Source organism: Anser cygnoides, chromosome 20 (assembly GCF_040182565.1).
Source record: "Anser cygnoides isolate HZ-2024a breed goose chromosome 20, Taihu_goose_T2T_genome, whole genome shotgun sequence".
NCBI classification, from domain to species: domain Eukaryota; kingdom Metazoa; phylum Chordata; class Aves; order Anseriformes; family Anatidae; genus Anser; species Anser cygnoides.
Genome location: NC_089892.1, coordinates 2,897,371 through 2,921,237, shown reverse-complemented (window position 1 = coordinate 2,921,237; position 23,867 = coordinate 2,897,371). Strand labels below are relative to the sequence as shown.

The window sequence follows — 23,867 nt, the reverse complement described above, 5'->3', positions numbered from 1 at the left end:
CTCGCAGCCCCGGCGCAGGGTCTTGGTGCTGCAGGGAGGAGGGCGCCGACGGGTCCGGCCCCTGCGGTGGTGGCAGGGAGCAACTGGATACGGTGGGCACGTCCCGGCTGGAACACTGACCCTTTGTGCCGTTACTGCAGCAACAGGCCTGCAAAACCGGCCGGTTTATCTGCAGAGAGGAAGCACGGCCCACAGGGCGTCGTGGCTGCGGAGCACGTCGCCTCCTGAGGAGGGAACGTCTCGAGTTCAGAAGCTCTTAATTGCTGGTCTTTCTTTTATCGGTATTCACGGGTATCGCAGCATAGAGCTGGACTTGATTTCGTGCACGGCGCTTGCCACGTTATCAGCCCTTCCTGGGGGGAAAGGACAGATCGCTGTACTGCTGGGATGAAACCCAGGAGCTGTAGCTGCTCCCAGCCTGTCCCGGTGCATCCGCAGTCCTTGTACGCCCGTGTCAGCCCTGTTCTGCTGGGATTTGTACTTTCAAGCATTTGCGTGGGCTTTCCAGCACCGGTGTTTGCTGATGGGCAGTGGTGGGCTCTGGAGGTGCTGCAGGGGTGGCAGCAGGGAAATGGCAGCCGTGTAACTGGGTCCTGCAGCCGCCACTCAACGCCACTTTTTGGTCTGTTGGTTGGGGTCACGCTTGTCGTGGCGAGGGAGGTGAGCTGGTGACTGTCCCTGGGGCGGTGTGTGCCTGCGAAGCCTGACCGTAACTTCAGCGGGGAAAACATCAGGAGAAGCAGTTACAGTACTGAGGTAGATATTTATGAAATCCGGGCAGTTTAGTGCCAGTGTTAGAGACCGCTGTTGGATTGCCATCCTCTTCTTCTGCGAGTGCTCGGGGAAGCCGGCGCTGCATGCTTCACTTCCAGACTGACGGCAGATGTGCAGAGCTGCCCACTTTCATAAATGATTAACCTAGAACCAGTTAAAGTGTAATTAGGCTCCAGGAGTCCCTCTCGCAGCATCCAGGCACAACCGCGAGGCTGCTGCTGCCCGTGGAGAGCCCGGTGAGCCTCCACATGGGGCTGCGGACCCGAGGCAGCGGCCTGGAGGGAGGGGTGACTCCAGGAGCTCTGTGAAAAGCTGAAACCTGACCTTCTCTTAACGTTGTGCCTGCCTAATTATCCGTGTTAATGTCTTTCCCTTTTAATTCTGAAGTTGCTCAAGAAAAGCCAGAGCAGATCCCGCTGGAGAACCGCTCCTGTGTCCTCATACGCCGGGATTTAGTTGCTCTCCCAGCCAGTCTTATCAGTCAAATTGGATACCGCTGCCACCCAAAACTCTACTCAGAGGGAGATCCTGGAGAGAAACTCGAGCTCGTTGCAGGTAATAAGGGGGGAACTTTTCTTGGCTTGGCAATTGCTGGAGATCACTGATACTTTTCTTCTTGAAATGCGTTCTTCATCTTGCGCCATTGCTGGAGCCGTGTGCTTTGTGTGCCCTTGCAGTGTCTTTCTGGATTATTCATCACCAATCATCTTTTTAAAAAAAAAAAAAAGTTCTAAGTTTCCTTTAATTTGCTGATAGAAAAATGTGTCATTAACAGGATTTATTCAATTGAATTAATTTAGCATTTTAATTGAATTCTGCAGCTTGTGTTCTTCCTGATTGGTGTGGGCTGCATTGCAATTGTATTTTGATTTAGATGCACAGATCTTAAAAAAAAAAAAAATCATCACACTATAAGATTTACAAAGCAATAGAAATTAAATCTGTGTCAGTGAACAAGCTTTGAAAAACCTGTCGAAGTTTTTTTTTTTTAAATGGGGGATGTTTTAAGCTGTCATACGCTGCGGTTGGAAGGAGGAGAAGGAATCAATTTTGCTTGGTCCTTTCATGCATCTTTATTTTCGGGTTTGGGGGCAATTTACAGTCCCTGGAGAATTCAGGGCTGCTCTGTGAGGGACGTAGGGGCGTTGGGGTGGGAGGTGGTGCTCTTCAGCTTGCGGGGGTCCCCGTGCTGCAGGGCTGGGCAAAGGGCAGGGCAGAGCGGCCGTGCTGCAGTGTCCGCATCAAATCTGGTGTGAAGAGCTACAGTCCCCTTCGGGAAGCACCCCCAGATCCTTTTTGCTGCCCCCACAGCGTGGCAGTTGCCTGTTTTCCCCCAGTGTAGCTGTGTGGGTGAGGTGCCCTGTGTGCCACGTCCCTTACCTGCAGCCTCATTTACACCTGCAAAGCTCTTTCCGTAAAAAGGAGGTACGGCAGCGCAATCAATCCAAACCAGCAGTCCCTTCCCTCTGGCCTCTTATCTCTGGGTGAGTAGCAGGGTTTTGTCTTCGGTTTGCAGAGGGAATCTTAATTTCAGGGATTGCCCAGAACGGCTCCTGTCTGATCAACGGTGGGTTTGCAGGGGCAGGCAGGAGTGAAAAGCACTCACCATAACGCAGCACAAAGCCACCAGTATTTATTTTGTATCTGGAATATTCATTTTGTACCCATTTACATTTTATGTGAGACTTCTTAAAAACATCAAGTGGTGCAGGTTATTTTCACAGTGCGAGCTGCAAATTGGCTCGAGGCAGCTCTGCTTGATTTACATTTTTCAATCTGGAAAAAAGTAGATTAATATCTCTAACTGATAGCGGCTGCCTGGGTTATTTTTTATTTATTAAAGTGAAGTTACCCTTGGTAGGGTCTGGCGTTCTCTCTGGCTCATGTGTTAAAATACTGCTACTGGGGGCAGAAAGGCGCCGCGGCTAAGTGCTGTCCCCAAGCCGGGGGGGCCGGACCCAGGGCTCGTGTAAACTCTCCGTTCCGAGCATTTTCCTTTGTCTCGGATTTTTCGTGCCATAACTGATTCTGCAAACTTCAGCAGCTTTCTCTGAGAGGGTCTTAAACCAGCCTTGCAGTGATCACAGTAAATCCGACGGGCAGATGCAGTGCGCGGAGCTGCTCTGAAACCCGCACTGGTGCTCGCTCGCCTTCTGCAAGCTTTTTTCCACGAAGGTCGGGCTCCAGCGCCCCCGGGCTCAGTGGGCACACTGCCCCATGCAGCGGCAGAACCGGGGCCCCCCCAGCCGGGGGTGCTGCCTTCCCCCAGCACAGCCACCCCCCTCTGCAGTTCTGCCTTCATCCCGGAGATTAAGGACAATGATCTGAAGGCTGTGCTGGAAATCCAGGAGGTGATTTTATTCCTCCAGTGGATGTTTTTATATCTCGAGAGCGTAGGGTGTACTGTATCTTGCTATCGCCCGTTATTTAACCCTAATTAAAAGCAAGCCCCAGCCCCAAGCCCCAGTTTCCCCCTGCCCCCGGGGCAGTGTGCTCCTGTCTGCTGGGCGCTTGGTAGGGAAGGGGAAGGAAGCTGCAGGGTCTGCTGCCAAACCTCTGCACGGGTAAAGCCGCTTTGGCAGGGCTCCTCCAGCTGCCGGAGAACATCCTTAAAGCCCGTGTGTTTCGAAGTCAGCAGTTCTGTGCATTAGAAGCAAAAATTCCCAGCTCACCAGAAGTATCAAGAGGTTACGGGCTGGGATTTTTGGAAACGGTTAGATCTGTAGCTTAATGAGTGCTGCCTTCTGTGCTAGGTGGGTTTTTTGTTTTCAGTTTAGTTGTGTTCTTCGATCTTTCACTGGAGAAAAGAAAATGCCAAACGGTTTGGGGTTTTCTTCCTTCAGAAAGAATAGATAATCTGGTTGTATATATAGAATCACAGGATAAAGCCTTGTCCTGTGTGCCTTTGGAAAAAAAAAAAAAAAAGAGAGAAAAATTCCACTCATTTGACTTCCACAGACCTCCTTCCTGCGTGGCTGAAATTGGGAATGCCACTACCTGGCTCTTGCCAAGACCCCCAGGGGCTGCGGTAGCGACCCCGCCAGGCTTGCCCAGGCCCCTGCTGGCTGCACGCTCCCTTCTGGGCTGTGTCGGGGCTGTGACCGAGCAGCAAAGCAGAAATCCCGGGTCGAAGGCAGCCCCTGTCAGCAGCACGAGGACTTAACTTTGAATTCTCCCTCTCTTCCAGGCTCAGGTGTTTACATCACGCGGGGGCAGCTGATGAATTGCCACTTATGTGCCGGTGTCAAACACAAGGTCCTCCTGAGACGTCTTCTGGCCACGTTCTTTGATCGGTATGTCCTCTCGCAGCCCGTGCTCCCTCGAGGGATTCAGTTTATTTTCTGGTGGTTTAACTACGTTAGCAGATGATGTGTGAGCACGGCATCCTCTGTGTATGCCACGCTCCTTTCTCTGCTGTTTCTCAGCAATGCCTGAGCCTCGACACCAGGTTTTCCAATTCTGCGCCTTAAAATCTCGTAGCTTGGTGCCCCCTGCACAAACTAAGTAGAAGAGGCCGGTGTCTTTGTGCGGGGCTTCGGACGGCTGCTGGGCCCGGAGTCCCCAGCGTAAGGATCTTCCTTTGCCTCTCTTGCAGGAACACCCTTGCCAATAGCTGCGGAACTGGAATCCGGTCCTCCACCAGCGACCCTAGCAGGAAGCCCCTGGACAGCAGGGTCCTTAATGCAGTGAAATGTAAGGAGAGAGGTTTACTGCTGCTGTGTTGGAACCGCATGCCGGGAGCAAAGCCGAAACCTCAGCAGGGAAGGCCCTCTCTGTTGCGCTATAGGGGGAACTTATATGGTGAAATTAGGTTACAGGGAAATTAATTTTTCATGTCATTTTTTGGGTCTGATTTTTTTTTGTTGTTTGGCAGTATCTGAACAGAAAGCATTATTGCTGCTTAACTGTTTTGCTATGTTTCAAGACCAAAATTTCCCAGTTAATTATTGGGTGCTCTAAGAAGGAAATCAAAATCAAGCTTTTGGCATCAAGCGGAGCTTGATACTGCAGGACCAGGTCTCCGTGCCCTGGCTTTTATTGCCCTAGGGCTCAGGCTCGCATTCAAGTTCATCCGAGTGCGGGGATCTGCCCAGCACGCTGATTTGCAGGAGCAGAGCGTGCAGCTCGAATCCAGCCCCAACCTGCCCTCGGTGCAGCCCTGGGTGCTGCTCCTGGCCCAGCTGTGCCCCGGCCGCGTTTCGGAGCCCCAAGCTTCTGCTGCTGTTGGTCTTGAGCAATAAAGGGGTCCCTGGCTGGAGGGGTCCTCTGGCTGCTCTGGCCAACGTAGCATGGGATAAGCTGCTCTCACCATCTCGCTGGCAATGTTTCTTTAGTTTTACAATTTTTTTTCTTGGATATGCTTTATAGACTTTTTTTTAAACGATTGAAGGGAGCCCTGCTGCAAATAATTTCCTCTTTAAAAGACTGCCTAAAGCAGCACTAGCTTCTGTTTTTAACGTTTGAACCCCAAACAAAGCCCTGCATCGTGCCGCGTGGCTCAGCAGATCTGTCCGCAGAGCAGCTGGGCTGCCTTAGAGCTGGGGCCCGAAAGGTTCAGCTGTTCAAAACGAGCACCCCTTCCCCCGTCGTGCAGGTAAGGTCCCCGTGTTTCACGGCTTACACCGCTCTCTGACTTTGGAGCCAGTGTGGGGTGCCTGACGGATTGCCCTTCGCTTGGCGAGCTTGTGCCCAGCAGCCGGTGCTGATAAAAGAAAGTTGTGTTACTCGCACCGGGGTGCTTCAGTTATCTGCGGCAGAAACCCGTGGTTAAAGGTGACCACCGAGCTCCCCCTGCGTGCCGGGGCGCTGCCGACACGGCGCCGGCTGGAGCCGGAGCAGCGCGGTGCTGCGGGCGGCGCTGACGGTCAGCACAGCGGAGCCCATCCAGCGCGTGCTTGATATATGGTGGAAAGCAAATGTTCTCTCACCCTCGCTGGATTCTGGATAGTAAATCTTTATGTAAATATTGTGCTGGAAAATGAAACTCTAAGCTTTTTTTTTTTTTTTTTGGGAGAGAGAGATTTGGAAGATAAATCTTTTTTTCTCCCTGATTGTTGCTGTGCTGCTGAACTCCAGGGGCCTTCCAGCTACCCTCTGAGACCTGCAGCACGTGGAGGAAAGGGATAAACCAGCAGATGTTCACTACATGAAGAGAAAATCACTAGGCAGTGCTGTTGGCGCTTGCCCATAGCCTGTGCGTGGAGCTCTCCGAGAGCCCCCCGGCAGCCCGGGCAGGCAGCGTTTCAGCCAAGCTGTGCTCCCTGTTGAGGCTCAGAAGTCATTTTGGAGGTTGGAAAGGCTTCGTCGTCCAGTGACAGTGCCTGCAGCACGCTGTTGTGTGCAGGGCGTAAGATGATTTCTTGAGTTTTAGAAGCAGCCAGTGCACAAGCTGCAGCTGGTGCTGGTTTGTGAAGGCAGCGCTTGGACCTTGCTCCACAGCGTCAGGAGCCTGACCCGCACAGAGAGCAGGGCTGCCCGAGGTGCTGCAGGGCTTGGCTAGGGAAAGTCCTGGCCCGTCCCCATGCACGTGGTGGCATGCTGAAGCTCACCCCTTCCCATTAGCCATGCAGTGCTGTGGTCCTCGGAGCCATTGATGAGTTTTCAAGAGCCTCCATTGCCCTCTTGTGCACCCAGTTCTCCTCTGGGCTTTCCCTGCTGGCGGCTGGGGCCGGTGGTCAGGAGCTTTGTGATGCCAGGGCTCTCCAGGTCCCCAGGGAGTGCTTGGTCTTTCTCCACCCCACCTCCTCCAGTCCCTTTGGGGTTTCTGTGCCTTCCCACTGCATCCCTTCCCAGCTATCCCTGGAGCTGAGGAGTCCTTTTCTGCGGGTCCCAGCTCCTCCGCCCGGGAGCACCCGCCGGCGATCGGCGCGTGTGCAGGTCGGGCGAGGCTGCAGTCTCTCGGCCTCATGGTGTTGCTTCTCTGACTCCTCAGCTCTGTGTATCCCTGTCTTTGCAGTGTATTGTCAGAATTTTGCCCCGAGCTTTAAGGAAAGCGAGATGAATGTTATAGCGGCCGATATGTGCACCAACGCCCGCCGGGTCCGCAAGCGCTGGCTCCCGAAGATTAAGTCCATGCTGCCGGAGGGGATGGAGATGTACCGCACGGTCATGGGCTCCACCACAAACAGTGTCCCCCTGGATCCCGAATTCCAGCCCAACTCTGCTCAGGTCTTTGAGCAGCGAATCTATGCAGAAAGGAGGAGCGATTCAGGAACTATAGTAGCTCTGAGAACTAACACGGTGAACGTAGATCTAAGCAATGGATCCAGCCAGTCCTTTGAACAGAGCGAGGATGCCGAAGGGGCTGGCTCTGTTATACAAGAGGCAGCTGCCACAGATGCTATGGCATCGGATACCCAAAGCACTCCGCAACCTTTTGAACAAGGTTCTGGCTCCTCCAGCCGGCCCGAAACTCCGGTGAGAAGACAAGATGGTACTTACGGAGGGACTTTATAAAGAGAGCAAACGTTTTGTGACCTATAAGGGATCTGTAATACTAAAGCTGCTTGCATGCATTACTAATACAAAACAAAAATGTGATCAAGCCACTTACCTACTGAACTGCTACTGTTGCCTGAAAAAAATGTGATTTTTATTCTGCTTGTATTTAAAATTTATGAAGGAAATAATCGCATTCGTTATACTGTAAACGACTAGGTCTGTGGCGACCTACTTAAAAAAAGAAAAAACTATTGGGCTCCTTTTTTGATATTCCTGAGGTTAGTCTATAAGATTGTAGCTTTTTCCTTTTTTTTTTTCCTTTTTTTTTTTTTTTTAAGAAGGGGAGGAGAAAAGCTAGACACCCCCCCAACCACCCCCGCCATCACCACCCCATCCATTACTCAGCTCAGAAGTAAAGCCATCGTTAACCTTTTCCTTGAAAAGAGAGTTTCACCGTCGCTTCACAGGAAAGCAAGATGTGTTAGGGTACGAGTGGTTTGACTGGCAAGGATTTTCTCTCGCGGAACGGCTCTAGCCAAGTGGCACAGGGTGGGGGAAATTGTTCAACGCTTCTGTCGGTGGAAGGTCGGCGAAGGACCCGGCGCAGGGAGCGGGGGCTGCCCCCGCGTCCAGGCGTGCGTGCAGGGAGGATGCGTGGGCTGCAGGCTGAGCCCTGCCCTTTTTCCTTTGGTGTTGTTTCTCGATGCGGCTGGGTTCTGGGTTTCGTTCCTCTCGCTCTCCCGCCCCGAGCGGCTCCTTGTCTGCTTCTCCTTGCTCGGCGCCTCGTGGGGGGGCTGCCAAAGCCGCCTCCCTTGGTGGCTGCCGTAGGCTGGGACCTCGCTGGGGCCAGCAGTCTGCTCTTCCGTCTTTAGCTGCAGTGTATTGGGTACAAAAAGGGTCGTTTTGTGTTTTTTTTTTTTTTTTAATTAGCTTTGTGCCCCTCCATGAAGTGGTCGCTGGGAGGAGGAGGCGTTTCGCCTCTGGCTCGTCCTCCAGACGGGCCCTCCTGGGAAGAAGCCCTGTGTGATTTATCCGCCTGCTTGTGGTTCAGAGCTGCTGTCCCCGGGCCGGGCTGCCTGCGGATACCCAGCTGGGCGAGGACGGATCCACGAGGGCACCCAGCCGTGCTGCGGGGCATCCCCCGAGGGATCCCGTTCCATCGTCCCCAAAGCCGCGGCTCGGTGCGGCCTCGCTGCCCGGCCCCATACACCCCAGCTTGGGATGGGGAAATATGGGGGGCCCGCGGGCACCAGGCTCGTGCGTGATGTTGCTGAGGATGGGGGCAGCCATGTGAAAGCCAAGTATGGCTTTTTTTTTTTTTTATTATTATTATTTTTTATTTTTACTGTGACTAACAGGCCTGCTTTAAAGGTATTTACAGTTTGTCCTGTAATAAGTGTGGATCTCTGAACAAGTGCACAAATAGTCACTTTTGAAGGCTCCTGTGGCTGTGTTCTTCTATTTCTTTCCTGCTTTGGTTCCTGAATCCAGACAGCGCTTTGCTCAGGGTTTTCTTCCGTCTTTGTGTTTGAGTTAGGGAAGGGGAGGGGTGAGAGGCTGACCCAGCCTTTGGCCGCGTGTTTTGTTTTCTTCGATACTTGAAGCTGTTTTTTTGCATCGTGATAACGAAGCTGTCCGGCACTTCGTGCGTTCCACTGCTCTTTGCCCTCAGACAAATGAACGCGGGGCTCCCCTCTGCCTCCCCCTCGCCCCCGCGGTGTGGCCGGGCTCGGGGGGCAGCCGGTGCCCCCGGCCCCGTGCGGAGCCGGGCGCGATGCCGCAGGGCCGCGGGACCGGCACAGCCCGGGCCCTGTTTGCACTTTACCCACGTCAAACGAAACGCCCGCGGCCGTGGGCAGCGGGTGGGCAGCGGGAAGGGTTCTCCTCCCCTTCGGCACTTTGGGGCTCCCGGCCGGCTCAAGGTGTCCTGGACCAAACCAGCTCCCAGACGGGCGTCCCCGGGGGACAGCGGCAGCAGTACTTGAATGGCTTAGGACAGAGAATCTGAAGAGAGTCGAGTTGCACAGTGAAAATATATATTTTTATACCTAGCACAACTTCCTGTATATTTTTGGGGTTCTTTCTTTCATTTTTTGTTTCTTTTTTTTTTTTTTTCCTTTTTTCTTTTTTTTTTTTTTGATTTGGGTTTGTTTGTTTTATTAATTATTATTATTAGGAAGGCAAACTTCTAAAATGTGAAGGGCGTTGGGTTTTTCCTTATCTGGTAGATGAGGGCAAGCATTTTGCACTAATGTTTCCTGTGTGTGGAGGATTAATGATATGTTTGAAAATGTTATATGGATAATGATTGTATTCTTCCGAAAAACAAAACAAAAAAAGTAACCCCTTTAAAATACTGAATGTAACGTGAGAACAGAGCAGTCCATCGATTGTATGCGGCTTTCCTGAGTGCCTTAGAATTTTTTGATCATTTTTTTCCAAGGAAAACAAATTAAGAGAATCAGATCATAACCGACTCCTTCCTCCTCTTTGTTTACGACACTATATTAAATTATAGAACTTGGGGCTGCTTTATAATGTGAATAGGAAACTGCATTCATCTAGGTCTGATAGTGTAAAATCGAAGCATCAGTATTTATGGTATGTCTGCACCTTTATTCCTATGCTTGACTATTAGCAATATTACATGTATATTATATATCTAAAGTTATACCAAGCACCTTTAAAGAAATCGCAGCGTGAGTGTACGAGCTCCGCGCAGCCGCCGCGGCACGTGGCCGCCGGCCCCCGTCCCCCCCGTGGCACCGGGTGTCCCCGTGCCGTCCCCGTGCCGCCGCTTGCCGAAGGGCTTGCATGGCCTTCGGCCTCGCCGCCACGCTCCTCATGCTTCGGCTGATGCTTGGGGACGGTGCTTGGCGGTGGCTCCGGTGCTGGTGGGCACGGGGGCGATGACGGCGGGGCAGGGCCGGCTCGTGGGGTGCCTGGGATGGGGGTCCCGTGGTCGGGGGGGCTCGCCGCGCACCGCTTCGCGCCTCCGAGCGCCGCATCGCGGGCGTGGTGCTCTGCGAAGGACTGGCGGCGCCTGTCCTCGGCCGCTTTACTGCTAAGGTTTTGTTCGATTGCTTATTTTTATGGAAATAACTCGCTGCGAGTGGAGAAGGGTGTATGGCCCATTAACCAACTGAAAACTAAGAGACAAGCCCTGTTTGCCTCTGCCGGCAGTAAATCCTAAACACAAAATTGAGAGTTCATAGCTGTCTTGGGCTCCAACTGCTGTTTCAAAGTGTTCCTGCTGTATAAATTTGTCATTTTGTCAGCGAGCAAGCTGCAAACGTGCGTATTACCCTGCCCGAGACAGCCGGGGCTTGCTGTAAGGTGGCTCTCGGAATGAGGGAGTTTTGTAGCAAACAAGCAGAAAGTGCCCCAGCAGCCGACAAACTGGATCCGCGAAGTCGAGCGCGCTCGAATTGGAAAAACCTTCAAGTGTTCTGACGAGTTTCTTCCACTGTAAGCGTTTTGCACACCATTGTGATTTTTATGTCAAAATAAAAGCCAAAACTTGCAATACTATTTTTAGCAGACAAAAAAATAAATAAATAAATAAATAAACAACTAAGTATAAATGTATAAAATATTTTTGACTTGAACATTTGGATGGCACTTGATTCAAATAGAACATTAATCCTTTGGACAGGATGTTTGGGAAAAAGGACTTAAAAGTACAAGGTTGTTTTTAAAGTGTCTTCATAGGGTATTAAGTAGTACTGTAATTCATGACTGTTAAAAATACTTTCTGTGCTGTAAGAAAAATCTCACAGTACCACTGAATTATGTTTCTCAACTGTCTCAGCCACGAAAGATGCTAGCTTTTTTTTTTTTTATCGTGCATTATTCACTAGTATTTATGTGCTCTTACTCTGTATAGTTAAGACTGTTATTTTGTAGCCATGGCTGACACGATATATCAGTAACTAAAAACAAAAAAAAGGATTAAGGACCCCCCCCCAGTTGAAACTGTGCTCATAGCTGTTTTCATATGATGAAAAATCCATTAAAAAAAAAACAAACAACAAAAACGTGATCATTAATTGTAAAACGCTTTGTAAAATTCACATTTACAAAATAATAAAGTAAATTACAATTAAAAGCCTTCCTTCGCTCTGTTTGCTCTGTTTTCTGGAGGTCACTAATCGGAGATGGATGTTACCAGTGCTGCAGGTAGGGGATGCCCGGTGCAGGGGCGATGCCTGGTGCAGGGGCGATGCCCTGAATGCCTCGTACCGACGAGGAGGGTGCTGGCAGGGCATCCCATGGCCCTGGGACGGGTCCCTGGGGCACGATGCAACAGGTTTCTGGGGACTCAGGGGCAGCACGGGCTCCCCACGAGCCGCGGGACCCCCAGCTGGGTGTGACGGGGGGAGAAGGGACCAGGCTCGGCTTCGGGGTGCGGATGTGGAAGAGCGCCACGCGATGCCACCGCTGTCACTCGAGCGGTTCTCCCAGCATTTGGGGTTTCAGAGGGTCCTCCCCGCACTTCGCCTGGCCGGGCTGGCGGGTCTTCTGGCTTTGGGTTTGACACCCCCCCACACATCACATGCTCCTCCTCGGCTGCTCTCTGGTTGTTGTGCTTTAAATCCCACCCGCAGCCCCGCAGCCGGATCCGGCCCTTGGTCAGGCTCAAGGGCTGGGGTCGAGAAGGATGCAGTGTCAGCCAGAACACGAGGCCCCTTTCATCTGCTGAGCACTGCTCATAAAGTAAGAAGACATTCGACAGGCTCGAGGTAAAATGGGGGGGCACAGGGTGGGGGCAATGCACGAAACACCCCGGTGCACGGGGTCCCTGCTGAGCGGGGTGCTGGGGTGTCTGGGTGCCGTGGTACCCAGCGTGGGCACGGAGGATGCTTTGGCACGTGGGGCCTGAGCATCGGGAAGGGCAAGGAAAGCGCAGCTGGGGGTGAGCTGAGAGCCCCACGCCAGCGAGGTGACCGAGGCAGTGGGATGAGCAGCAGCGGGGTGGGCTGACGGGGAGGTAATTCTGCCCGCTGTCGTTTTTGTCTTTTTTTTTTTTTTTTTCCCAACCAAATTGGCCATAAAATTGCTGAGAAGCTGCATTTCCTCTGCTTTGAGGAAAAAAAAAAAAAAAAAAAAAAGGTGCCCCAAACCACTTGCATTTGGGGTTTCATTTAATCTCATCTTACTGAAAGGAAAAACACAGAAACTTGGATGCTCGTGCGCAGCACATACCGCCGTGTTATATAAACCATTTCAAACTGATTTATTCTAAATGAGTTGTTATAATCAGAATTTTCCTTATGAGCAGCTTTCTTGCAAACGTCAGTATTTCAGAAAAAAACCGTCATACGACTGCTCCAATATTTCAAACTGATTACTTATAAACACCATTTCTAAAATTAGGTCTTTGGTGTGCGGTATTGTCAGAGTGGGTGTATTATGATCTGCAGAGAGTATAAAAAGATAAATGAGTTATTTAACCAAGTAAACGACGTTGCTGTAGAAATGTGCAGAGGGAGAACGTGCGGGGGGAGGGCCGGCCCCGAAGCCAGGCAGCTCGAGTACCCTGGCAGCTCCGGCTGGGGCAGAGCCGGGGCGAGAGGAGGGAGATCTGTTGGCACTAATGGCACTTGCTGCGGTTGTGAGGTGCCCCACACGCCCCTCCTGCCCCGGGATGGGGTTTTGGCAGCGCCGGGTGCACCCCGTTGGTAGTGCCACGGGGCTACGGGAGCACCCAGATCCCCTTGGGTGCCGCAGAGGGACCAAAGTGGGGTGGCACGGGGAGCTGGGGGGGGTCCGTGGCTGGTTCCCGGAGCTGGGGGCAGCGGGAGAAGAAACCCGCGGCTCTGCTCTCGGCTGCTGCCCCTCCACCAGGAGAACAAACCGAGAGAAAGCTGCTCTGCTTGCAGCAGGCCCCGCTGGGCTGACGATTTGGGCTGCTTCTTGTGGTTTTTTTTGGAGTTAAGCTTCTCTTCTCCAGCTGCCCCGGCTCCTGGCGGTGTGCGGCACTCAGGGCAGACGGCCCCGAGCACGGCCGGCAGCGCAGGCCGTGGCACACGGCCTTGGCTTTGCCATCGCTGCCCTCAGCTGCCGGGGAAAGAGGAGCGAGCAGGAGCCGAGCCTGGCCGCAGCAAGGCCCAGCAGCGCTAGGGCTGTTAAAGTCCTGCCTTTATCAGCTTCACAGGGCGCTGTAAGTACCGCACAACCCCGACTGCGACACCTAGCCCGAAACAAACCCCGAAGAAGCGAGCCTGCCCCGGCTGCCTGGGGATGGTTTCGGATATGGCCCTGAATTTCCAACTCACCCAGGCCCAGCAGCGAGATCAGCCGGGGCCAAACCGCTCGGGACAGGCCCTGCCCCAAGGCTGCTGCCCCGGGGTGCGCACCCATGGGTGCTGGGGGTGCCCCCGCTGCCCCTCCGCAGCCTCACACATACGAAGGAAGGGCGAGATTTATGTCAGGGAGCGGCACCGAGCAGCTGCCATAAATCACGGCCGCGATCGCTGCCTGCATCAGCGGCTGAGGAACACTTCACGGCTTCTCTTATTTATATGCGTCTTTTGCACCGAGCCATTTTATAATAGACTGTGAAGCAGCACTCCAGCGCCGGCGATGGCTGATATATATCGTGCAGGACAGAAAATACAAATAAAGGGTGAAGGGTAGGAACTGCATCATTCCCAGCGCGCGCCGCCGTGCCCGTGCTGCTCGGCGGCGCTGACTCGGGTGCAGCGGCACTGAATTAAGCTCGCCCCTGGGCCCATAAATCAGCCCCCGAGCAGGGGCAGCGGGCGCTGTCTTTGGGGCGTTATTGCAGGGTACCTTAGGAGCGATAATAAAGCGGTGATGATAACGCCCCGGCCGTGGGTGACGGCTGGCGGTGGCCGTGGCGGGGCCGTGATGGATTTGATGCTCTCGGGGTTGCGCCGGGGCAGCGACAGGCGGCATCGCTGCGGCAATTAGCGGGTTCCTGGAGCGAAGCCGCCGCCAGCAGGCAGGTAATTAACGCAGGTAATTAACGTAAGGCCGCTCCCACAGTGCCCGTCCCACGGTGGGACGTGGGGTGGAGGCTGCGGGGTGAGCCCGAGGCTGACGGGGTTTGGGGCTCGCTCCCCCCGGCAGCAATCAGATCCTCTCAGTGCAATGCAGGGACAAAAGTTACATAAAAAAAGGAAAAAATGCCAAGCCACAAACCGAGAGGACAGATAAATCTAGGAGGGGAATGTAATCTCACTCACCGGGCCCAAGCAGAAGTTACAATACATAAATTACGGCTCCTAAAAGCTTCTATAATTTCACTTCTGTTTGATTCGCCATAAAGCACCGCCATGCCCTCCGCATCGCGCCGCCTGATTGCACGTTGGTACCAAGGCACGGCTTGCGCTTAAAATAACATTACTGGAACAGGGATGGACAGGAGGATTCATCTGAATGGAAATCGATTTGATTAGAAAAGTAAACTGCCTGGAGCGTTTGAGCAGCACGTTGTGGGGCTGAATAATAATAATAATAATAATAATAATAATAATAATAATAATAATAATAATAATAATAATAAATCAGTGGCAGCAGAGGGAATGAAATGGTTTCATGAAATTGGACGGAGCTTTAATGGGGGGAAATGGAGGGCCGTGGCCTCAGGGGATGCCCAAAAGGGTGCCAGGGAGGCCAGCAAGGATGCGGGAGGCTGGTGGCACCCACACGGCCAGCAGGTGAGACCCCATTTAGTGGGTGAAGGGGCCTTTTCTCTGCACCAGCTGCTGTGCGCCGGGATGGCTGAGCCGCACACTTTGCTGAGCCGGGATATTTTATAAATAATCAATTGGTATTTAATTCCCATGTGATAACTGTCTTATTAAATCTAAATTTAATGTGTATTTGGGAAACCCTAATTTAAAGTGTTACTGCATGCACCATCTGGTGTGCTCTCTAAATACAAATGCAATAACATAATTCAGAATTACATCATAAAAGTAAGTTATAAGAGATTAAAATGCACAACTACGTTCTTCAGTCGAGGCAGCTTTTATGCTTTTTCTCCTGATTTAGACACAAATCACAGCCGAAACATCCCTGCCCTGATTAAGTGATTTTCTGCAGGGATTTTTTTTCTAATGGCAAACAGGAGCACACGGGAGGGAGGTGGGGGAGCAGGAGCAGGCTCTGGGCCCTGCCACCATCAGAGGCACCTGAGGGTGGAAAGCTCTGTCTGGGGGGTGCTGGGTGGTTCGGGACCCCCCCAGGGGTTCCCAGCACCCCGGGGAGCTGCGTGTCCCCCCATCCCCTCTCGGGGTGTCCCAGCAGCCTGGCTTTTGTTTAAAAGCTGCTCAGACATAAACCGGAGTTAGGTGTATCAATGATCTTTTATAGCGGCAGTAAATCTAATATCTGTGCAAAAAAACCTATTTTCTCCCTACGTTGAATGAAACATGAGATTCCTTAATAGAGAGGGAAATTAAAATCTAGTTTTATTGCAGTTCCTGTAACTGGTATCTAAGCTATTAATAATCAATCCATTCTTGCTTAAAAGCTAGCATTTATCACACCGGCTAAGATGAGCTGACGGGCACTGGGGGGAAAGTACAATTGACTGCAATTACACTTTGAAAAATGTTATCTGTGCCACTGACCACTGGGGATAAATGATGAGGTTTCATTTGTTTCTCCGAGCTTGAGATTCTTTTTGCCAACTTTTCTCTCTGATTGTTGTTCCTGCCGCTTGCCCCTGGCTCGGCCGGGCGAGGAGCTGCCGGCGGCTGAACGCCTGCGGGAGCAGAGGGGAAGGGCTTTGGGGGACCCCAAAAGGGACCCTCGATGTGACACCCAGGGCCACGTGTCACGCTGGTGGTGGTGGTGGCACCTTGCACATTGGGCTCGTGGCCACAGTCCTGGGGGCTGCGGGGCTTTTAAGCCTCGGAAGGGAACTGAAGGGTCCCAAAGTGGTCGGGACAGGCAGCACCCTGCTCCCACCCCATGGGCAGGGGGACACTGCACATGGGGACATCTCAACTCACTTTGTCCCCCGGGACACTGCACATGGGGACATCCCACCTGCCTCACCCCCAGGACAGGCAGCGATTGCTGCAGAGGGGACAGCGCTCACCCCAAGGGACACCCACGGGTGCTGCTCAGTCCAGGGGCTCCCAAAATTGGCCGGGGTCGGTGTCCACCCCGCTGCCCCGTCCTGTTCTCAGGCCACCAGAAATCTTCTCCCCTTCCTCCCCTGGCACCACGTCCCTCCAGAGCCTCTCTCAAGCCCATGTTTCCCACTCTGCAACCCGACCCCACGCCATGGTTTATTTGTTTTATTTCTGCATTCTGCAACGGGGAGGAAGAGGCCAGTGAAGGAATTGATTTGCTTGATTTACTGGTATTAATGAAACATCTGACCGTAGATCTCCCGCAGCAATACCGCGTTCCCCGTGATAATTCTCCAGACTCCGAACTTTTCAAATGAGTTTTTGCAATTTAAAATTAATAATTGTTCTGTCTAGAACAAGGATAATTAAATGCCTGTTCATCCTCATTATTGTCAGCCTTGTGATTTGTTGTTTTCTCTGTAATAAAATTAACCGGTTTAACTAATGGGTGCCAAAACTTGATAATTAAAGCTGAGCAAATAATTTGCAACAAACAATTTCCCCGCTGGGTTCGGCGGGGCTCGTGGCAGGCGCGGGGTGGGCGGCGGGGCCGTGCGGGGCCCCGGGACACCTCGTGCGCTCTTACAGTGGTCATTCCTTAGCCTTTCTAAGAAAAAAGGTCCCCATAGCAGGCTTTTTCCTATGTTAGCATCGGTCCATCAGGCCAAGCTGCGTATGGTTGGCCATCGGTGGGGGTCCCAATAAATGCCGGCTGCTCTTCAGCAGTGTCCGAAATGGGGTTGCACAAGGGAGTCCGAAAACAGCAACGGGGAGCAAAGAAATTAAAGCAAAAACCAAAGCCAGCCAAAGGGATTCGGTCAGACACCATCTCTGAACAAGAACAGCCTTTAAAATTACGGTTATTAGCCAGGTTTCATTCCGCAGGCAGTTAAAGAAGCTGTAGAAGGTGCCGCAATTAATTTTTAAGTTTATATCACACGTTACAACGCGAGGGGCCATTAACGAGGCGGTGACGTGAAATGCGATGTGCTTGGTGGCCGAGGCGTTTGTCTCTGCCTCCCGGCCCCACTCCGGGGCTGGGCACTGCTGTGGGACCGGGGCCGTGTGGGGCCGGGGGTGCGCGGGGCCGGGGGCTCCTTGGTGTTGGCACGGGGCTGGGGGGGGGGCACCGGTGCCAAACCGGTGTGCGGGGCGCGGGCGAGGAGCAAAGTTTTGGCCCCAGCTCCACGGCACGGCCAACAAGACTCAGATGGATACAAGGGGGATAGGAAATGTCTCCTACCTATAACTTTAAATTAAAAAAGCAATGTACTGTTTATTGGTTCCTGCAAGTGTCTCTGGAGCGGCAGGCTCATAAAGATCATATTACAGTACAAGCCATTATGCAAAGAGTTTACTATATATACATTTCTAAATGCTTCAGCAAACAGCAGCCTACTTACGAGCAGAGAAGGATAACTGGTTCGTTTGGGGTAACAAATGATCCTTGATTTGATTTTAAATGCAATGACAGCAAAATTTATTTCTTATTTAATCACTTGCCAGAGCTGTTGAGGATGGGATGGTATTAAACCACACAATGCAGCATATGACTACTGAATCAGTTGAAATAGGCATAAGAATATATTATGTTTATAGGACAGAAAAAGATTGTACAGCAATGCGTATAACTAGAATGGGTATTTTTGTCATTTATACAGTAGCTTATATCATTATTTCTTCCCGCTTCCAATTTTTCAGTAGTAAAAATACAGGGGATGTGATTCTCTTTGCATTACAGATAAACCATCTTGATTCTTTATTAAATATTTTTATTAATCTGAAGTACTACAAAGCATTTGAGCAGATAAATCAGGCTCCGAATAGTCATTTCCTCTCTGCTATGGCTCTATAAAGTGGATTCATTTATGAGCGCGCAATACCAGAAAAGAAGGTTTCCATATTCATTAATGTGCTCCCTTATGCTCCTATTTTTACACCCCCCCGCAGCGCGCCGAGGCTGCCCCTAAGGGGCCAGCAGCTCCCCCAGGTGAAGCGGGGGTGCCCTGCCCGCGGCGTGCCCGCTGCCAGAAGGGATTTCTGCACCGAGGCCGCTCTCCCTTGGTACGTGGGCACCCGTACCCAGACCCCGCGCCCATCACCAGCCACAATTCAGGGGATCGAGGCTCAGGACCCCCCCGCCCCCCGGCAGGCCCAGGACCACGTTTCATCGGCAGCGCTCAGCCCCAGCGGCTGCCGAGCCAGCAGCCGTCGGAGGAGGCTGCGGGAGGCGCCGAGGGATTCGACCTATTTAAAACACTGCCAGGTGTGCAAACAAGTTTATTCTATTGTAGCAGCGAGCGCATGAATCACGGGCGCTGCGGAAAGGTTACGGCGTCATTTAGGGCTCCCGGGGAGACGTGACATTTGGTGCCTGCCTGTGCCGAGGCCGATCCCCCCCGGGGAGCCCACGAGTCCCCGCTGGGACCCCGCGAAGCCGCTGCCCCGGGGCCGGCCTCATCCTGCCCCTCGCACCCTGGGGGCTTGGCGTGGCTTTGACATTTCCATGCGGCAGCTGCCTGGCAGCTGCGTGCTGTTTGGAAACGGGAGTCCCGGAGCGGGGCGAAACGCTGCATCCCTCCCAGCCCCGTGGCCCAGAGCATCCCCGCGGCGTCTGCTGGCCCTGGGGAGCTGCGAAGGGCCGAGCCCCCCTCCCACAGCCCCCTCCTGCCCTCCGACTGGAGCCAATAAGCGTTGTAGGGAGACGCAGGTGCTGTTTTTTCCCCCCTTCCCCATTGATTGCGCTGGGCGAGGGCACAGGAGAGGTTTCCTGCGTGGCGTGGGGCTGCCCGTGGCAGCGTACTGGGACTGATGGTTCCCAGAGGTTCACCAGCAGCATCGGAGCCACCCCAACCAGCCCGGGTCCCAAATGGCTTCATCCAGGTCCAGTAAGGAGGTGGGAGAGGGGAGACCCCGCAGCACGGCCGGGCTGGGCAGCGCAGGGCTCTCACCCCGCTCCTGGTCCCGTGGGCAGGGCGCTGGCGCTGGACCCGGCTCAATCCTGCCCAAAGCCTCCTGGGCACCTGCTGGGGTCGGGCACGGGCATGGCTGCGGAAGCGCTGGAGGTCCCAGGTGAGGCTCGGTGCTTTATGGCAAATCGTCGTCGATGTACAGCGCCTCGCCTCGCTTCCAGGACATGCCCGGGCTGTTAAACCCCGACAGGAGGAAGCGGAAGAGTTTTGCACCTTTGCACAACAATGCTCGAGAAGGAAATGAGCAGCCAGTGCTTGTAATTGAGATGGATGAAAAGGCGTCCGGCATCCCCCAAAGCGTTTCAGGCAACGTACTTGAGAAGAATATGAAGCGCGCCGCTCTCTAAAGATCGCCACGCTGCGGCTAAATTATTAATGACGAGGAATGATTTCATATTTAATCTAAAGACTATTAATTACACTGCAGAAGAGCAACACACCATCCTGAGAGCCCCTCTCGCCAGCTGAATAATTCAGCGGTGCCCCGTATTTTACCTCCACGTCAGGGCGGGCGGCGACGCCCTCCCGTGCAGCCCGGCGGTGTTTGGGGCTGGGGTGACAACCCGAGGGGACAACGGGGACGAGGACAAACCGTGGCCCTTGAACATCCCGGTCCCATGAGGGGTGCTGGGTGTGTGGGGCTGCCGTGGGGCCGCCGTGGGGCTGGGACACGGCCGTTCCCATGCCCGGTGGCAGCCCCGCCGTGCAGATGCCAAAGACAGATGTTTATTTGCCCGGGGTTATTTGATGATCACTGTTACGGTGATCCAAGATGATCATTAAAAAGGGAAATGGGCTGTTTAATAATAATGCTCAGAGCACGCAGTGTGCCTCGCATTATGAGGGTGTTTAAGCATGAGCCCAATTAAGTCCCTCGCATCCCTACAGAATTACCCCAGTTGTGCAAACTATTAGCCAAACTCCAGGCTCCTCGCACTTGAAGGCAATCCCGGAGCCTGGCACTCTGCTAGAGACCCATTTCTATCCTGAAGCTAAATTAAAATCCTATTGTGCTGGTGCTGCTAATATTTCCTGCTCTTGTTTTCAACAATTAAATTGTGACATTCTGCCAAAGCCCGCGAGGAAAGTGGGAGAGGCTCGCGATGGGCTGGGAGGGGAAGCCACAGGTAACTGGTGGGGGGGAAGCAGAGGGAAATAAAAGGTTGTTTAAGGAAGAAACGACTGTTTGGTCATGGCTTAAAAGTTGGTACTTACAAATTCCATGAATTTTAAAATAAAGACATTGTGAGATTTGAACTTTCCTCTGAGCACTCCCAAGCAGCAGTGCCTTAATACCTTCCCCGGCCATTAAGGAGCGGTGCTGAGGAGCAGCGAGCGCTAAGCACGGCGCTGATGGAGCAGTTACGCGCGGTAATGGAATTGTGTTTGGAGAGGCTGCAAAGCCAGGTATGGAGACCATACATAAACAAGGCCATTACCAGCCAGGGTAAGTGGTGATAGAATTTCATGAATATCCCCACAAAAAAAAAGCTTTGTATATTTATAACAACCTACCGAGTCGTTCGGAGCACAGTCAGGGGCCTCTCAGAGTGATTCGGGAGCTGGATTGTACTCGGGGATGTTTCTCAGTGCGGGGGTGCCAGCTGCAGTCGCTGCAGGGGGAGCGCGATGGGACAGGAGCTGCGGGGTGCAGGGCGGGGGGAGCAGGGCTGGTGCCATGGGGCAGCCCTGGGGGCACCCAGGAGGAGCTCTTGCTCCCCTCTCTGCCCCAGGGAAGTTGTCAAGGGGCAAGAGGCAGAAGTTTCTTAGTCTTAGGAAAGGAGAAACCCAGGACCCATGGGTTTCGAAGCACCAGGACAGGGCTCAGGACCTGCACAGCGGGACGGGGAGCCCGTGATGCAGATCCCGTTCTAGGGACAGATCCCACTGCTTCCCACAGCTTCTTCCTGGCGTTCCCGGTCTGGGTCCCACGGCTTTCCCCAAGCAGGCTGCCCGAGGCCAGCAGGAGATGCGGGCACAAAGCCGGAGCCAGGGCGAGGAAGAGACGCGGGAGCCAGCGCTCCTCTGCGCCCACGGGAGCCCTGCAAGGAACCCGCGCTCTTATCCTCTGCAGGTTAGGAACAGGAAAGCAGCAACTCGAGCACATTTATTGCTTTCATTTAAATAAACAGTTACTTTAAACTTAGAAAAACTTAACTCTGCAACTTTTGGCAGACCCGAGCCCAAGCCATGCTAGGTACGTAGCTCGAACACGAGCCTAACAAAATGCTAATTGCAATTCATAAATTATGTTGGGGCGCCTGGGACTACTGAAGATCCTGGATGAAGTGTAGTGTTCAATTTATCCTGTGCATGTTACCGACAGTGCTGCCAGCCTCCTTCTTGTCCCCCTGTGTTGTTTTGTCATCTCTGTACTATCACCAATTCATCACAAAGGCACCTGAACTCTCCGATGTCCACCCACCGGGTGACTTTGTCTTCGCTACTCTATGACTTCTAAATTAAATTGTCAAAACACATTACTGGGAAAAATATTGCGAAGGGAAAGTTCTTTACCCTTTTATCCCGTCTTAGGAGAAAATCGGTTTGATTTGAAGAAAACATGTCTGCTTCATTATCCCTCCCGCTATCATATTTCTTCACTCAGCTGCAGCAGGAAAAGAGAGTCAATACGGAAGTCTTGGATGACATGATGGAGCATCCCGCAGGACTTGTCTCAATAAATTCGGAGAGTGCCCAGAAGTGCTGGAGGGGGGAGGGGGGGATGGTGGTAATTTTCACTCTCGTTTATTCCTCCCACTCTCAGACAATTTAGAAGAGATTACGGGCTTGCTGGAAGGTCCCTGGTGGAGACTTCCCTGCTCCTCCAGCACTGGGGGGTCTGGAACCAGCTCCTTGGTGGCCCTCCAGCAGAAATCAGCCCAGGGCTGAGCCCAGTGCATGTGGAGGAGTCCTTGGACATGTCACCCCCCTAGAGGACCAATTTCAGGCATGGCAGCAGCCCCAAAACTGCTCTGATTCGCACCAAAGGAGAGCCTCGGCAGTGTCGCCAGCTCCACCACGTTCCCCTTTGGTTCCTGCAGGAGCTGGCACCGGCGTTAGGCTGCTCCCCGGCTGCAGCCCAGCCAGACCCGGGCACTGCGGGGCTTCTTTTGGCTGTGGTGGGCTCGGTCCCCCCCTAGCCTGGGTCACTGTCCCCACTGTCACGCAGGAATCCCCGGGCCAATGCCCGCAATCACCGAATCCATGGGAGTTTTGCCGCTGTCTTCGTGTGGCTGGTATTGCCCTCGGTACTGCAGGAGATTCCTGCTGCTAGCTGCAATCACATAAAATAATTCATCCGGAGACATAAAACAATAGAAGCCATTTCTCAAAGGAAAAGAGATGTTGATTTCCACCTTTTCGCATTCACGCGCTCGTCTCTGGGCATAATGTATCAGTCATAGGAGGCAAGCAACACATTGTGCACTCATTCTTTTGGCTTTGGACAATATTAACATAATAAACATATATTGTTTATTTATTCTGCTATGGTGCAAGTAAAGGAGGTAATGCCCCACGTTTAAATGGGATATTTTTAAATGTTCGCATTTCCTTAGCCATTATGATGCATTAGCCATCAGTAGTCAAATTGCCTTGTATTTGCAATTTTATGGCTACATTTTATCAAGCACACAGGAGCTGCATTCAAAGCAAGAAAATAAAGTATTCCACTTGTGTTAGGCAAGTACTGTTTTGATGCAAGATACGGCTGGCCAGCAGAAATCTTTTTTTTTTTCATTTTCTTTCTGCAGCAGCTCCAGTTTCATCTCCAAATATTGCTTCGACTTGCAGTAAGGACGGCTAAGAGCCCCCCTGATGGCCGTGTAACATCCATGCCTCCTCCCTGCACTACGAGCTCAGGGCTGAATTTGACCTGCCTGGAAATCACCGGCCGTTTCTTTGCCGTTTCGAAGCACCTCCTGACAAAACTGCGGGGCGCCTGGCGAGCCGCAGGGGCAGCCGTGCCGGTGTCACCGTGTCACCTTCCCAAATCGGCGCCCAGACTCCCAGCTCCGCTGGTGAAGCAGCGCAAGTTCCAGCGAGCAAATGACGCCGTTCACCACAAGCGGAGCCATTCAGGGATTTTCTCCTTGTCGTGGTCTCTCGGAGACCATCTCTGCGCGGTCGGGAGCCCTCCCTGTTGGTGGCACCACACAGTGGCTCACCGGGTCTTTCACCTAGCCCCGTTATTGCCCGTTTCCCTCACCTAGTCCTGTTATTGCCCCTGATTCTCTCAGCTAGCCCCGTTATTGCCCCTGATCATCTTGCCTAGCCCCGTTATTGCCCCTGATTTTCTCCCCTAGCCCCGTTATTGCCCCTGATTCTCTCAGCTAGCCCCATCATTTCCCCTGATCCTCTCCCCTAGCCCCATTATTTCCCCTGATCCTCTCGCCTAGCCCCGTTATTGCCCCTGATCCTCTCGCCTAGCCCTGTTATTGCCCCTGATTTTCTCCCCTAGCCCCATTATTGCCCCAGTTCTGTTTGTGCCTGGGTTTATTTCCCCCACCGGGCTCTCGCTGCCCCTCAGCCGGCTCCAGGCCGAGCAGCGTGCCGCCGCCACGAC

The 23,867-nt window shown here is 52.9% G+C and overlaps 1 protein-coding gene across 4 annotated transcripts in view; it reads left to right on the top strand.

Annotated features, from left to right (window-relative positions):
• NACC2 (NACC family member 2) overlaps positions 1–11,328 on the top strand; it is a 51,652-nt gene extending 40,324 nt beyond the window's left edge. For all 4 annotated transcript variants that reach the window (XM_066980627.1, XM_066980629.1, XM_048054997.2 and 1 more), the window contains exons 3-6: positions 1,162–1,329; positions 3,962–4,067; positions 4,370–4,467; positions 6,731–11,328. In XM_066980627.1, coding sequence (XP_066836728.1) covers positions 1,162–1,329; positions 3,962–4,067; positions 4,370–4,467; positions 6,731–7,230 — 872 coding nt within the window. In that variant the 3' untranslated portion in view covers positions 7,231–11,328. The remainder of the gene's footprint in view (positions 1–1,161; positions 1,330–3,961; positions 4,068–4,369; positions 4,468–6,730) is intronic.
• The last annotated feature ends 12,539 nt before the right edge of the window (positions 11,329–23,867 follow it).